General features: G+C 53.9%; 1 protein-coding gene across 6 annotated transcripts in view; it reads left to right on the forward strand.

Moving 5' to 3' along the window:
* Positions 1–15,666, forward strand: part of SYT2 (synaptotagmin 2) — an 83,592-nt gene that overhangs the window by 64,797 nt on the left and 3,129 nt on the right. For 3 of the 6 annotated variants that reach the window (XM_079900017.1, XM_079900018.1, XM_079900015.1), the window contains exons 2-4: positions 13,307–13,500; positions 14,363–14,529; positions 15,403–15,519. In XM_079900017.1, the coding sequence (XP_079756143.1) occupies positions 13,323–13,500; positions 14,363–14,529; positions 15,403–15,519 (462 nt within the window). In that variant the 5' untranslated portion in view covers positions 13,307–13,322. Of the gene's footprint in view, positions 1–3,374; positions 3,391–13,306; positions 13,501–13,723; positions 14,530–15,402; positions 15,520–15,666 lie in introns of those variants that run through there. The other 3 variants (XM_079900014.1, XM_079900013.1, XM_079900016.1) reach the window with 2 other exon arrangements.

A 15,666-nucleotide genomic window follows, 5' to 3' on the forward strand; every position in this document is an offset into this window, starting at 1 on the left:
ACGGGAGCTTTCTCCTCTGACCATCCTCACTTACGGGCGTGCAGGCGGAGGCCTGGGATTTGCTCATCTCAGCCTGGATGCGGGGGAAGGCAATGGCGCGTGGCTGGAGCCGGAAAGATTGAAGTGAGACGCTGGGAGGGACTTCCCAAGGCTGGGGCCCTGGGGCCGGTGCAGAGCACACTCTGCTTCTCCACGCGGGCAGTGGCCTGGCTCCAGGTACAGGTGTCCACGGCCGACCCAGGCAAGCACGCGAGGAACTCACAGAAATGGGCAAGTTATTTTCAAAGTGAGCTAGAAAATTAATTCATTCAAATTTTAGTCTCCACCTCCTAGGACCAAATGTTGGACTGAAGCATGGGTCCAGAAAAATAAAGACAAACTTATCCTTAAGTATCAACCTTCTTAGCCGCTGGCTTCAGCGAGACGCGTCTTGTTGGTTAACCAGTTTCCATCTCATTCCTTTGGCTTCTGCGAATACAGTGTCAGCAAAGATGGAATCTCCTCAGCTCTCCGTTATCCGTATCGATGGAAGCCGGGCCTGAGTGCGTGGGGTGTGTGTGTGCATGTTGGGGGGGGTGTCAGGGTGTGGGCACCTGTGCCCTTGGCAGGGGTGTGGGGGTAGAACTTTCTCGTCTCCCACATGGGGTCAGGCTCCATTTAGGGGTCGTGCTCCTCTGGGAGCACGCGGAGGGGCCCAGAAGCAGCAGGTGGGCGTCAGCGCGAGGGGAGGGGGAGGGGGAGATGGGCGCCTCCCGCGGCTCCCTCTGATCCGGATCCAGGGCCTGGGCCCCTTGAGGGTCTGGCCGAGGCGACCGTCCCTTTGCTTTCGCTCGGGGACACTCAGGAGAGGTTCCTTGTGGGGTCAGGGTGGGGAGCGGGGCTGCGGCCCCTCGTGGGACCGACTCCCGGGGGAGATGCAGGATCCGAGGGCCTGAGATAGACGGTCAGAGAGCCGAGTGGCCACCTTGGAGAGATGGACTGGACAGACAGACGGATGGGGCCCTGTTCCTGCCGCGGAGGTGGGGGGGCTGGAGGCTTAGGCCGTGGGGGATTGAGGCCCAACCTTCACGCTGACTCAGCTGTCTGAGCAGAACAGCCTCGTCGCGGGAGGGGCTGAGGCCGCGCCCCCCCCCCCCCACCCCCAGGAGGGCAGGTGAGGACGGTCCAGGCCGGCACAGCCCCGGGGGCTTATTTTCCTTCCAACACGCAGCCTTGGGCCCGCACTTCCCCTGGCCCGACCCTCGGATCTCGGGGTCTCAGGGCCTCGTTTTGCGGAGCGCGGCCCTAACCACCTGCCTCGGGGTGGGCGGCCCCATTTCCTCCCTCCCTCTCTCCCTCCCGCCGAGTGGCTGGCGGAGGGGGGGCGCTGTGGCAGGTGACCCGAGGCTTCACCAGCCCCACCCCGTCCCCTCTCCTGCGCATGCGCTCTCTGCGGGTATCGCTGGCTAATGCTCCAGTTCAGGCTTCACGCTTCCTGCGCGGGAGCCGCGGGAGACAGCTTCACCCGTCACCCTCAATCCTGGAGCCGTGCCCAGGACTGCGGCCTGAGCCCCCGGGGAGGACCACTTCCCCTCGTCCCGCTGTGCTCCTGGGGCTGCGGGTCCAGCGCCGCCCCCGGCAGCGCGTGCTGTGTGCCCTTGGACAGGTTACTTCACCTCTCTGGGCCTCTTCCCCACAGGGGTCTTGAGAACTGCGGTCGAGCATCTTTGCTTCCTTAGCTTCTGGTGGAATAAGCGGGGGTGAAACCCCCACCCCTAGGCTTATCCGGAGGGAACGTGAAGCCTCGGTTCTTTGCTGGAGAAATGGCCGGTGCTTTCCCAAACATTCCTCACTGGGTAGGGCTGACCCCATCTTGCCGCTCCTGACGGGGAACCCTCTGCCCCTCAGAGGCGCCGGAGGCACAGTGTGCAAGGGCTGGGGCTGCTTCTCTCTCTTTAGGGTTTGAGCTGGACCCTGGAGGCTGTGAAGGAAGCCTCGTGGTGCTGGGGAAGGGCCGGCAGCTCGTCCAGCCCCTCGCGGGGCCACAGCCCGCGCAGCCGGGAACAGGCCTAAGGCCCCGCCGGTCAGGACGCTCGGATGGCCCAGCTGGGATGGCCCAGCCCCGCCGCTCCCAGGGGTGCACCCCCCCCCCGTCACGACAGGCTCCCCAGGCCCGTTGCCCCCCTGCTGGGGTGGCGCCCCTGGACCCGCCCGGGGGCCGTGGGGGCAGCCGAGCCCTGCCCACCCTGTGACGCGAGGGTCTGTGCTGCTGGCTCGCTCCTGCCCGCCCCACACGCGTCTGCCGAGTGCCCATCGCATGCCAGACGGCGAGACACCTGCCAGGGCAGGGCCGCAACGTTTTCCCCCGAGGGCCAGAGAGGAAACATCTCAGGCTCGGCCGCACACCTCGGTGGCAACTACTCCGCTCTGTTGCAGCGGGAAGGCCGCCAGAGAGGCCACGGCCTGGGCCCGCGTGCCGAGCCCCAGGGACGGTTCTTCCCGGGAAGCAGCCGCGCCGGGTGTGGTTCACGCAGCCGAGCGCCGGCCGGGCAGGCGAGCGCAGCCTCTGCTCAGGCCGCCGCAGGCTGTGTGCGGGGAGAGGCCGGGTCTCGGGCCGGCGGAGCAAGGGAAGCCGTTTGAGCCGAGCGGAGAAAAGCAGTCACTCAGCGACGGTGGGCGGAGGCGCCGGGTGGCGATGGAGATGGGGGCGAGGGCGCCGGACACAGACGACGGGCCTGAAGGCCACCTTCACGGGCAGCTGCGGTCCCCGGGGCGGCGTCTAAAGGTGGCAGGATGAGATTCACGTTCTAGAAGGTTGCTTTGGGGGCAGGGTGGGTGCGGGGCCGAGTGCGGGGAAGGTCGCGGGGTCACCGAGGCCTGGCAGAGAAGAGGCTTGAGGCAAACGGAGGAGTCGGAGCTGTGGCCGAAACCAGGGTGCGGGGCCGGTCGGGTGGCCATCGCGGGCCGTACGGCGCGACAGGCACGCAAGTGTCCGCGGGGTCTGGTGACCTCTCCTCACAGCCGCGTGGTGGGGTGAGGGGGCGAGCCCAGGGGGGACGGAGGGGGGAACCGGAGGTGGGCGTGAAAAGGAACACGGGTCAGACGGTCCCCTTCAAACGCGAGAAGGTCCTTGGCTGGGCAGGGGTCGCCGCTGGCCTGGGCGGGTGGGTTTTGTGAAGTCCCGCGAGGCCCACCCGCCCCCCACCCCCCGCGGCAGCCAGGCCCTCGTGGAGGGCGGGGCCGGCAGGCTCTCGGGCGAACCCCACCCACCCGCCCGTGGGGGCCCCACCCCCTGACCGGATCACCCGGAGGCCCCGCCCTCCGTCACACTGAGCCTTAGATCCACACGTGAGTTTGAGGGTCGCGGGCACTCAGTCCGAGCCGGGCAGTTTCAGGGCTGGTGTTTCGCCGGTGAGTCTCACAACAAGACAGAGAAACAGGGTGCAGGGACCTGGGAGGACGTGAGCCGAGGGGCTAAGGGCCCCTCCGAGGCCAAGGAGGTTTCGGGGGGCGTCCAGACTGGGGGCCGGCGTTTGCCGGGTGAGTTTGTGGCCCACGCAGAGAGCAGAGGTGAGGGAAGGGCAGTGAGTAGGAGCCGGGCCCAGGCCAGCGGGGCCCTTTTTCTGAGTGTGAACAGAAGCCCTGGGGGCTTCACGTGGATCAGCCCGGCTGCCGTGTGGGGATTAGACTGAGTGGAGGACTGTGGAAGCTTCCAGAACGTAGCTGTTGTTCCTGGCTGAACTGGAGGACGTGGTGAGTGGAGGAGGGAGTTTGCAGATGCTCCGGCTGGGCGGAGAGGGCAGGAGGGGCTGAGGACCCCAAGGCTTTGGGCGGGGCCCGGCGCTGCCCCCGCCCCGCCTCCGCCGGCATCTGGCTTCTCAGGGTGTGTGTTGTTCCCCTACTCTTTGGGCAGCTGTGTCCCAGGCCCCAGGCCCTGGGATCCACGGATGTGCGGCCCCTGCTCCCTCCCAGCAGCTGTCAACTCCCCACCCCCGCCGCGAACCCCCGGGAACGTTGTCTGATCTTTCATAAGAACTTGGGGATGACAAGACATTCATTTTGGCTGTTTTTGACGCTTTTCCCCTTCCCTCTGGAGCCAGGCTCCTTTCCAGCCTCTTTTACTCACTTCAGTCTAAGTGAAATTTCCAAAATGTAAATGTGAACACATTACCCGCATCCTTAGACTCCTTGCTGTGGCTGTAAGGTTGTGCGCCTGGTCCTGCGGGCTCACCTGCACCCGTGCCCCCTCCGTGTGGCCATGCTGGGCTTCCTCAGGCTCTGGGCTCCCCGTGATGCTGCCCCCACCCCTGGGCCTTTGCATGTGCTGCTGCTGCCTTTCCTCTTTGCCTGGAGGCCCCCCATTCCACCACCAGTTGCTCAGGAAAGCATTCCTGCTCTCCCAGATTAGGTCAGGTACACCCCAGGACAGACTCACACCAGCAAGGGTCTCTCCTTTGTGCATTTCTCACAGTTACAGTTTTACATTCATTTGTGCGCAGTTATGTAGCATCCAGCTTATAAGTCCCGCATGGGAAGTGGGATGGGGGTTCAATCAGTTTGTTTTTTTTTTTTTTGGCTGCGTTGGGTCTTCGTTGCTGTGCACGGGCTTTCTCTAGTTGCGGTGAGCGGGGGCTCCTCTTCGTTGCAGTGCGCGGGCTTCTCATTGCGGTGGCTTCTCTTGTTGCGGAGCACAGGCTCTAGGCGCCCAGGCTTCAGTAGTTGTGGCACGCGGGCTCAGTAGCTGTGGCTCGCGGGCTCAGTAGTTGTGGCACGCGGGCTCAGTAGTTGCGGCACGCGGGCTCAGTAGCTCCGAGGCATGCATGTGGGATCTTCCCGGACCAGGGCTTGAACCCGTGTCTCCTGCATTGGCAGGCGGATTCTTAACCACTGCTCCACCAGGGAAGCACTCAATCAGTTATTTGTTGAATGAATGAATGAATAAATACCTCCCCCATTGTTCTCTCTGCTCTGTACCTGGCGTTCCTACCCTCTCTGGGTCCACATCATCTCTGGCTGGACTGTGAACTCACCCCTTGCGGGCCCCCTGCCCCAGCCTCACCCCCTCTGCTCCCCGTGGAGCTGTCGTTGCCCTTTAAACAGATCAGGCCACTCCTGTTGGGGACGTGAGTCCGTCCGAGCCCCTTTTCCTGGACCTCAAGGCCCCTGGGATGGGCTCTCCAGCTGACGTCCTGGTCTGTGGGGCCCCCTGAGCCCGTCGCACACGCAGCACCGTCTGCCCTGGTCGATTCTTTTGTTTCATGATTCATGTCACTCGTCCTGTGGATTTGGGAAAAGGTTCACGTCCAGTAGGGGTCCCTCTGCTGTGCCGAGGCCACTCAGGCCCTTCGAAGGGGCTCCTGGATTCAGATCTGACCACAGTTATCGAACATCATCTCCGTGCCAGACACAATCAAATTTATTCTTTTAATTTTCACAACAGTTTTGAAAAGTGGGTATTATTTTCTGCCATTTTTATATGAGGAAATCGAGTTGAGAATGGGATTTGTTTGGAGTCATCTGGCAAGCGGTAAGCATCCCGGGATCACAGTCTGCCTCTCTCTGCCGGGCTGCCTCTTGCCCACCACAGAATCCAGAACCAACGACCATGCGGGCTGAGTCTGACGAAAGCCTGCAGCTAACGTTGTACTTGGTGGAGAAAGACTGAAGACTCTCTGAAGATCAGGAAAGAGAAGGATTCCCCCTCTCACAACTTCTATAACACTGCACGGAGGTTCTTACCATGGCAGTTAGGGAAGAAAAAGAAAGAAAAGGCATCTGGATTGGAAAGAAAGGTGTGAAATTATCTCACTTTGCATGATCTTGTAGATGGAGAGTCCTAGGGAAGACACACCACACGCACGTTCCACACACACACACCACACGGTATCAGAACTAGTAAGCCAGTTCAGCATATGGCAGGACATGAGATCAATCCACGAAAATCTACTGCATTCATATCTGTGAGCAGTGAACAATCTGAAATGAAATGAAGAAAGCAGTTCTGTCTACAGCAGCATCAAAGAGAATCAAATATCTAGAAATAAATTTAACAAAGTGTAAGACTTTATTTATCCTGGGAACTGCAAAACAGTGTTGCAAGAATTTAAAGAAGAGCGTAAAGGGAAAGACATTTGAATATTACGTTGCTAAGATAGCAGCACTCCGCAGATTGGCCCACAGATTCAGCGCAATCCCTATCAAAATCCCAGGTGGCTTTTACAGAAATAAACAAGCTGATCTTTTTAAATTTTTTTTAAATTTTTATTTTATTTATTTATTTATTTATTTATTTTTGTGGTACGCAGGCCTCTCACTACTGTGGCCTCTCCCATTGCGGAGCACAGGCTCCGGACGCGCAGGCTCAGCGGCCATGGCTCACGGGCCCAGCTGCTCCGCGGCATGTGGGATCTTCCCGGACCGGGGCACGAACCCGCGTCCCCTGCATCGGCAGGCGGACTCTCAACCACTGCGCCACCAGGGAAGCCCCAAGCTGATCTTTTTTTTAAAAAAAAAAAAAAAAAAGCTGAACTTAAAATTCATATGGAAATGCAAGAGACCCAGAATAGGCAAAATAATCTTCATGAAAGAACAAATTTGGAAGACTCACGCTGCCTGATATAAAAACTTAACTACAAAGCTGCAGTGATTAAGACAGTGTGGTATTAGCATAAGGATAGACATAGATTAATGCAATAGAGAATCCAGAAATAATCCCTCACATTTATGGTTGGTTAATATTTTACAAGGGTATGAAGACAGTTTGGTGGGGAATAACAGTCTTTGCAACAAATGGAGATCCATACACAAAATGCATTCACGACAGTGAACTCCAAGTGGATAACTTGAATGTAGGAGCTAAAACTACTAGGCTCCTCTAAGAAAATATGGGAGTAGATCTTTGTGCCCTTGGGTTATGTGATGATTTCTTAGATATGACACCAAAAGCACAGGCAAGAAAAGAAACAGGTAAATTGGGCATCATCAAAACTGAAAACTTTTGTGCTTCAAAGGATACCATCAAGGGACTTGCCTGGTGGCGTAGTGGTTGGGAGTCCGCCTGCCGATGCAGGGGACACGGGTTCGAGCCCAGGTCTGGGAAGATCCCACATGCCGCGGAGCAACTAAGCCCATGAGCCACAACTACTGAGCCCGTGTGCCACAACTACTGAGCCCGTGTGCCTAGATTGGCAATGAGAAGCCACCGCAGTGAAAAGCCTACGCACTGCAATGAAGAGTAGACCCCAACTAGAGAAAGCCTATGCGCAGTGGCGAGGACCCAATGCATCCAAAAATATATTATAAAGAAAAAAAGGACACCATTAAAAAAGTGAAAAGATAACCGTAGAATGGGAGAAAATATTTGCAAAACATACATGACAAGGAACTGGTATCCAGAATATGCAAAGAACTCATACAACTCCATAATAAAGAGACAAATATTCAATTAAAACATGGACAAAGGATTTGAACAGACATTTCTCCAAAGGAGACATACAAATGGCCAATAAACACAGGAAGAGATGCTTGACATCATTAGTCATCAGAGAAATTGCAAATCAAAGCCACAGTGAGATGCCACTTCACCTCTACTAGGACGGCTATAAACAAAAAGACATGTAATAACAAGTACTGTCCAGGATGTGGAGAACTTGGAACGCTCATACAATGCTGGTGGGAATGTAAATCAGTGCAGCTGCTGTTTAAAAAATTTTTTTTTGAAGTATAGGTGATTTACAATGTTGTGTTAATTTCTGCTGTACAGCAAAGTGATTCAGTTATACACATACATATATTCTTTTTCATATTCTTTTCCATTATCGTTTGTCACAGGATATTGAATATAGTTCCCTGTGCTCTACAGTAGGACCTTGTTGCTTATCCAGCCTATGGATAATAGCTTACATCTGCTAATCCCAAACTCCCAGTTCTTCCCTCCCCCTCCCTCCCTCCCACTTGGCAACCACAAGTCTGTTTTCTGTGTCTGTGAGTCTATTTCTCTTTCGTAGATAGGTTCATTTGTGGCATATTTCAGATTCCACATATTGGTGATGTCATATGGTATTTGTCTTTCTCTTTCTGACTGACTTTGCTTAATATGATAATCTCTAGGTCCAACCATGTTGTTGCAAATGGCATCATTTCATTCTTTTTTATGGCTGAGTAATATTCCATTGTGTGTATATGTGTGCGTATATGTATATGTAGGAATGTTGGGGTGCATGTATCTGTTGAATTATAGTTTTGTCTGGATATATGCCCAGGAGTGGGATTGCTGGATCATATGGTGACTCTATTTTTAGTTTAAGGAACCTCCACACTGTTCTCCATAGTGGCTCAGTGCAGCCACTTTGGAACATAGTTTGGTAGTCCTTTAAAATGTCAAATGTAGTTACCATATGACCCAGAAATTCCACTCCTAGGTATTTACCCAAGAGAAATGAAAACATGTCCAAAAACGTGCACAGAGACGTTCATTGCAGCATTATTCTTATAGCCAAAAAGTGGAAATAACCCGTGTCCATAAATTGATGAATGGATAAATAAAATGTGTTACCTACGCAGTGGAATATTACTCAACCATAGAGAGGAATGAAGTGCTGACACCTGCTACGACATGGATGACCCTTGAGAACACTACGCTCTGTGGGAGAAGCTGAACACCAAGGCCACCTATCATGTGATTTCATTTGTATGAAAAGTCAGAATAGGGGAATCTGTACAGATAGGTCAGTGGTTGCCTGGGGCTGGGAGGAGGGTGGGAATGGGGAGTGACTGGTAATGAAGTAGGGCTTCTTTTTGGTGGAAATGGTCTAAAATTAGATTGTGGTGATGGTTGCACAACCCTGTAAGTATACTAAAAACCACCAAACTGAACACGTTAAATGAGTGAATTGAATGGATGTGAATTGCGTCTCAAGCCTCCTTAGAGTCGGGCGGCTGAATCCTGGTCAGTGAGGTGGGGGCGAGGGAGATGGGGCTGAGCCCCCGAGGCCCGGCGGGCTCCACCTTCCCTTTCGAGATGGATTTTAGGATCAAGGCTAGTTTACCCAGCCCGTAACAAGAGCTTACTAAACTGCTCGGCGAGTGTGAGCGGGGAGAATGCGCCTGCGTCGCCCTGTGGTCGGGGCGGCTTGTGCCGGCCGTGCTGGCTCCCGGGCAAGGGCTCGGGTTCTTAGAGCAGGGCTGGAGCTTCAGGGCCCCTAAAACTTGCCCTCAGAAGAGCTCTGCGTGTAGGGAGAAGCACAGTGCGAAAAGCCTCGCTTTTACCTTTGCTGTTTGCATCCTGCTGTGTGTTTGATGCTTCTAGGAGATGTGCTTTTTGTCCCATGACCTGGAGCACCTCAGGTGTGCGCTGCTGTCCAGACACCCCCTGGGCACCGACTGTGCGCCGGGCAGAGGGATGCTCGTGTTGCCTGCGTCTGACCTCACAGGGCCTGTGGAGGAGGCTTGTACCCGCATTTTGAGAAGCAGAAATAGCTCGGTGGGGAGGGGAGGGTTGGGGGAGCAGAGTTTAAAAACTCGTAAGAACGTTACCTTAAATGAAGACCATCACGATAATACTTTTACCAGCAGGAGCTTGCAAACCATCTAAGCATCAAATACAGCACTACCGCGCAGCAGGGCATTATTTAGCTACTTGATAACAAAGGGTTTTTTTGGTTTTTTTTTTTGCGGTACGCGGGCCTCTCACTGTTGTGGCCTCTCCCGTTGCGGAGCACAGGCTCCGGACGCGCAGGCTCAGCGGCCATGGCTCACGGGCCCAGCCGCTCCGCGGCATGTGGGATCTTCCCGGACCGGGGCACGAACCCGCGTCCCCTGCATCGGCAGGCGGACTCTCAACCACTGCGCCACCAGGGAAGCCCACAAAGGAAGTTTTTAATGATAAAGGAGAATGCTTGTGACAAAATTTTATGTGAAAAAAGGGCAGAATACCAAATTACATATAGTATGATCGCAACATGTAAAACACCCTCAGAGAAAAATACCGTTAGAAGCTTCTCCAAGGACGCTAACCTGTGTTATCTCTGGAAGGTAGGATCCTGGGGAATGTCTCCCTTAGTCTCCTTCCCTCCCCCGTAAACCTGGATGGCTTTTGTTATTAATGGGCAGCCCTGGTTTGAGTAGGAAGTTGATGTGCCGCTGTGTAGAGGGGGCAGGGCTGGCAAGGGACCCCGACACCCCGGGGAGGAAGGGGCTGCGGGGGTGGACTTGGGTGCCATCTTCCTGGAGGAGAGATTGAAACCCACCCTGGGTGGGTGCGGAGGGAGCATGAGGCACGGAGGTGAGGAGGGTGGGGGTGCCGGGCGCTGTCACGCAGGGAGGAGGCGGCTCGAGAGTCCTCGCTGCGCCCGCGCTCCTTCCTGGGTGGAGTGCTTGGGTGCAGCCCGACGCAGGAGAGCCGCGTGCTTTGCAGGCTCTCGGCTCAGGTGACTGGTTCGAACCTCAATTCCAGGACTTGTGAGCTAAGTGGCGGGGGCTGCCTAGGCCCTGGGCCTCTGTTTTTGCATCTGTGAAACGGGCTGGTGCGTGAGTCTGGGGAGAAGCGGCTGGTGGCCCTGTGGTTGCTGCTTCACGGTGTTGCTACTGCTGGAAGTGCCCTGGGACTTAAAGGGATTACGACTAATACAGTCTTTTTAAATTTTTATTGTTATTTATTTATTTTTAAACAGGGACTCATATATATATATATATATATATATTTAATTTTATTTATTTTTAGCTGCGTTGGGTCTTCGTTGCTGCGTGCGGGCTCTGTCTAGTTGCAGCGAGCGGGGGCTACTCTTCATTGCCGTACGCGGGCTTCTCATTTCAGTGGCTTCTCTTTGTTGCGGAGCACGGGCTCTAGGCGCACGGACTTCAGTAATTGTGGCTCGTGGGCTTAGTTGCTCCACGGCATGTGGGATCTTCCTGGACCAGGGCTCGAATCTGTGTCCCCTGCATTGGCAGGCGGATTCTTAACCACTGCGCCACCAGGGAAGTCCCAGCTAATACAGTCTTTTTTCTAAAATTAATTTTTATTGGAGTAGAGTTGATTTACAATGTTGTGTTAGTTTCTGCTGTACAGCAGAGTGAATCTGTTATAAATATACATAATCCACTCTTTTTAGATTCTTCTCCCGTATAGGTCGTTACAGAGTATTGAGCAGAGTTCCCTGTGCTATACAGTAGGTTATTATTAGTTATCTATTTTATATATAGTAGCGTATATATATCAATCACAACCTCCCAATTCATCCCAGCCCCCCTCCCACCCTATTAGCCATAAGTTCGTTTGCTACATTTGTGACTCTATTTCTGTTCTGTAAATATGTTCATTTGTACCATTTCTTAAGAGTCCACATATAAGTGATATCATATGATACTTGTCTTTCTCTGTCTGGCTTCACTCAGTATGACAATCTCTAGGTCCATCCACGTTGCTGTGAATGGCATTATTTTGGTTTTTTATGGCTGAGTAATATTCCATTGTATATATGTACCACATCTTCTTTATCCATTCATCTGTTGATGGACATTTAGGTTGCTTCCATGTCTTGGCTATTGTAAAGAATGCTGCAGTGAACATTGGGGTGCAGGTATCATTTCAAATTATGATTTTCTCCAGGTATATGCCCAGTAGTGGGATTGCTGGGTCATATGGTAGTTCTATTTTTAGTTTTTTAAGGAACCTCCACACTGTTCTCCATAGTGGCTGTATCAATTGACATTCCCACCAGCAGTGTAGGAGGGTTTCCTTCTCTCAACACCCTCTCCAGCATTATGGTTTGTAGATTTTTTGATGATGGCCATTCTGACCTGTGTGAGGTGATAGCTCATTGTAGTTTTGATTTGCATTTCTCTAATAATTAGTGATGTTGAGCATCTTTTCATGTGTTTGTTGGCCATCTGTATGCCTTTGCAGAAATGTCTATTTAGATCTTAACCCCATTTTTTGGTTGGGTTATTTGTTTTTTTGATATTGAGCTGCATGAGCTGTTTGTATATTTTGGAGATTAATCCCTTGTTGGTTGCTTCATTTGCAAATATTTTCTCCCATTCTCTGGGTTGTCTTTTTGTTTTGTTTATGGTTTCCTGTGCTGTGCAAAAGCTTTAAAGTTTAATTAGGTCCCATTTTTATTTTCATTCCTCTAGGAGGTGGATCAAAAAAAATATTGCTGCGATTTATGTCAAAGAGTGTTCTGCCTATGTTTTCTGCCGAGAGTTTTAAGGTACCCAGTCTTACATTTAGGTCTTTAATCCATTTTGAGTTTATTTTTGTGTATGGTGTTAGAGAATGTTCTAATTTCATTCTTTTACGTGTAGCTGTCCAGTTTTCCCAGCACCACTTATTGAAGAGACTGTCTTTTCTCCTTGCCTCCTTTGTCATAGATTTATTTACCACAGGTGTGTGGGTTTATTTCTGGGTTCTCTATTCTGTTCCATTGATCTGTATTTCTGTTTTTGTGCCAGTACCATACTGTCTTGATTACTGTAGCTTTGTAGTATAGTCTGAAGTAAGGGAGCCTGATTCCTCCAGCTCCGTTTTTCTTTCTCAAGATTGCTTTGGCTATTTGGGGTCTTTTGTGTTTCCATACAAATTGTGAAATTTTTTGTTCTATTTCTGTGAACAGTGCTATTGGTAATTTGACTGGGATTGTATTGAATCTGTAGATTGCTTTGGGTAGTATGGTCATTTTGACAATATTGATTCTTCCCATCCAAGAACATTCTATAACTCTCATCTATTTGTGTCATCTTTGATTTCTTTCATCAGTGTCTTACAGTTTTCTGAGTGCAGATCTTTTGCCTCCTTAGGTAGGTTTATTCCTAGGTATTTTATTCTTTTTGATGCTGTGGTAAATAGGATTGTCTCCTTGATTTCTCTTTCTGATCTTTCATTGTTAGTATATAGGAATGCAAGAGATTTCTGTGTATTTGTTTTGTACCCTGCTACTTTACCAAATTCATCGAGCTCTAGTCGTTTTCTGGTTGCATCGTTAGGGTTTTCTATGTATAGTATCATGTCATCTGCAGACAAGGACAGTGTTACTGCTTCTTTCCCAATTTGTATTCCTTTTATTTCTTTTCCTTCTCTGATTGCCGTGGCTAGGACTTCCAAAACGATGTTGAATAATAGTGGCGAGAGTGGACATCCTTGTCTCGTTCCTGATCTTAGAGGAAATGCTTTAATTTTTTCACCATTGAGAATGATGTTGGCTGTGGGTTTGTTGTAATGGCCTTTATTCATAAACAGTCTTTAGCTTTTGGAAGAGCCTCTCCTGGCCCGTGGGCAGAGCCGTCTGCACTCGGGCCCGCGGGATGCTCATCCTATCCCCTTCACCCATAGCCGTCCCTCTGCCACCATGAGGAACATCTTCAAGAGGAACCAGGAGCCCATGGTGGCTCCCACCACCACCACCACCACCACGCCTGCTGAGCCCCTGGACAACTCCACCGAGAGTGGAGGCGCCAGGGAGGGCAAGGGGGACCTGTTTGCCACGTTGAAGGACCGATTCTTCAATGAGATGGTCAAGCTCCCTCGTGAGTATCGATCTGTATGCAGCTTGGGGGCGAGGGTGGGGGGGTGCACCATGGGGGTGTGACAGCTGCGATCTTTCCTAATGTTTGTTTGGACTCGAGGCTGGATTATTTGGGGATCCCCTTCAGGAATGGGGGGCAGTGTGGTCTGGCACTAATGAAGGGAACAAGGGGGTTTATGTGCCCTACCCTCCAGGGGGGATAAACGTTCTTATACTTAGAAATCTGTCAAAAGATGGAACCAAAAGAAGATAAAAAATTATGAAACAGAAATCACTATTCAAGTTTTCCAGTCATACTTTAAAACCACTTTATTTTGCAAGACAGAAAATAAAACCCCCTACTGCTTCCTGGATTTCTGGTAAAGGCTGTGGGGAGAAACCCGAGGTCCGGATTCGGGGAGCAGCCCCACTGGTGGGAGGCGGTGCTTCAGCACCTCGGAGAGCAGCCCCGGCCAGCCCGCGGCCCGCCCCTCCCCGCACTTCCCCAAACCCGCGGGCCCTCTGAGCCCGGCCTCCTGGAGCAGGCTCAGCCCTCTCAGGACTGCGCCTGAGGGCCGGGCCTTCCTACCCCACCGGGGTCTGATGAGGACCCTCCCATCCTTCGTGTAAGCCGCAGTTCCAAGGGTCACAGTCGTTAGATCTCAGCAGAGCCCAGATGGGGGCCCCGTGGTATGCGCCTGGCTGCTGTCCCTGTCACAGGCTGTCCCCGCTGGGGCGGCAGAAAGGGGAGGGCACCGAAGTATGCAACTTAACGTGGGTTTACAACGCGGGGTGCGGCAGCAGGGCCGGGCCCCGACCCAGCTTTCTATCCCTGAGGGGTCGGGGCTGCCAGAGCGCCGCTGACCCCATCTCCCTGTGGGCAGTGCCCCCCTGGGCGCTGGGCGCCATCGCGGTGCTCCTGGGCCTTCTGCTCCTCACCTGCTGCTTCTGCATCTGCAAGAAGTGCTGCTGGAAGAAGAAGAAGAACAAGAAGGAGAAGGGCAAGGGCGCCAAGAACGCCATGAACATGAAGGACATGAAGGGTGGCCAGGTAGGCGGGGCCGGGCGACCAGAGGCCCCTCGATGCTCTCCAGGTGGGAAGAGCTCGCTCAGGTCAGCAGGGACTGTCCTTGACGGACCCGAAAGGAGGCCGTTGGGACAAAATGCTGGGAAGAGAGACCCCCCCGCCCACCAGGAAGCCACCATCATGTGACCCGGTTTCCCACCGGCAGGGCTGCTGGACCATGTCCTCATTGTGGGGCCCTGTGGGTCCGTCTCTCGTCCACAAGGACGTGGCTCTTCTCCCCATCTTTCAGGGAGCAGCCTGGAAGACGCCCTGATGTACCTGTGTCTCCTTTTAAGTTTGCAGAGGCCCCGGGCGCCTCACTTTCCCCATGTTTGTTCTGGGAGGAATTTCTTGCTCAAGGAATCAGTGTGGAGGGAGGAAGGAGGGCTGATCTCAGGAGGTCAGCCAGGGGCCGTGGCCTTTGAGTTTGCGCGTGCACGTGCACACGTGTGTGAGAGCGTGTGTGAGCACGCACGTGGACGTGCGTGTGCGTGTGAGCCTGTGGGGGCCCCGGCCCTGCCATGCGGCTGGTCTGAGCTGCAGGATTTTCTTACCACTCTCTCCCTTCTCCTCCCACCTGTGGACTCGCCTGGCCTGGACGCCCGGCCTGCACGCCTGGTACGTGCTGCCCACGTGGTGGCCTGAGCTGGGGGCGGGGCAGGGGTCACAGGGAGGCTCCGCCACTCAAGAAGCCGCGTGGCATCTGGGCCGTGCTGGCCCCGCAGGGACAGGGCCGGGCTGGGGGCTGAGGGGAAGCGGGGCCCGACGGAGCCCCTCCAGCTCTGGGTTGGGGTCTGCACGGGGGCAGGCACCCCGCCTTTTCTCCCCTGACCCTCCCTCCCCTCCTCAGCCCCCCAGGACGATGACGACGCCGAGACGGGCCTGACGGAGGGCGAGGGCGAGGGTGAGGCCGAGGAGCCGGAGAACCTGGGGAAGCTGCAGTTCTCCCTGGACTACGACTTCCAGGCCAACCAGGTGTGCGGGGCGGGGGCGGCCCCCAGGGCTCCACGGGGCGGGCACCCCGGCTGTAGGGAAGAAGGGCTGTGCTACCCGCCGTCCACGTGCCGCCCTCCTCGGGCAGACCAGTCACCTCGCGGCGACCGTCTCCCCCGTGTTACTCCG

This window comes from Stenella coeruleoalba (genome assembly GCF_951394435.1).
Source record: "Stenella coeruleoalba genome assembly, chromosome: 1".
Taxonomy (NCBI): domain Eukaryota; kingdom Metazoa; phylum Chordata; class Mammalia; order Artiodactyla; family Delphinidae; genus Stenella; species Stenella coeruleoalba.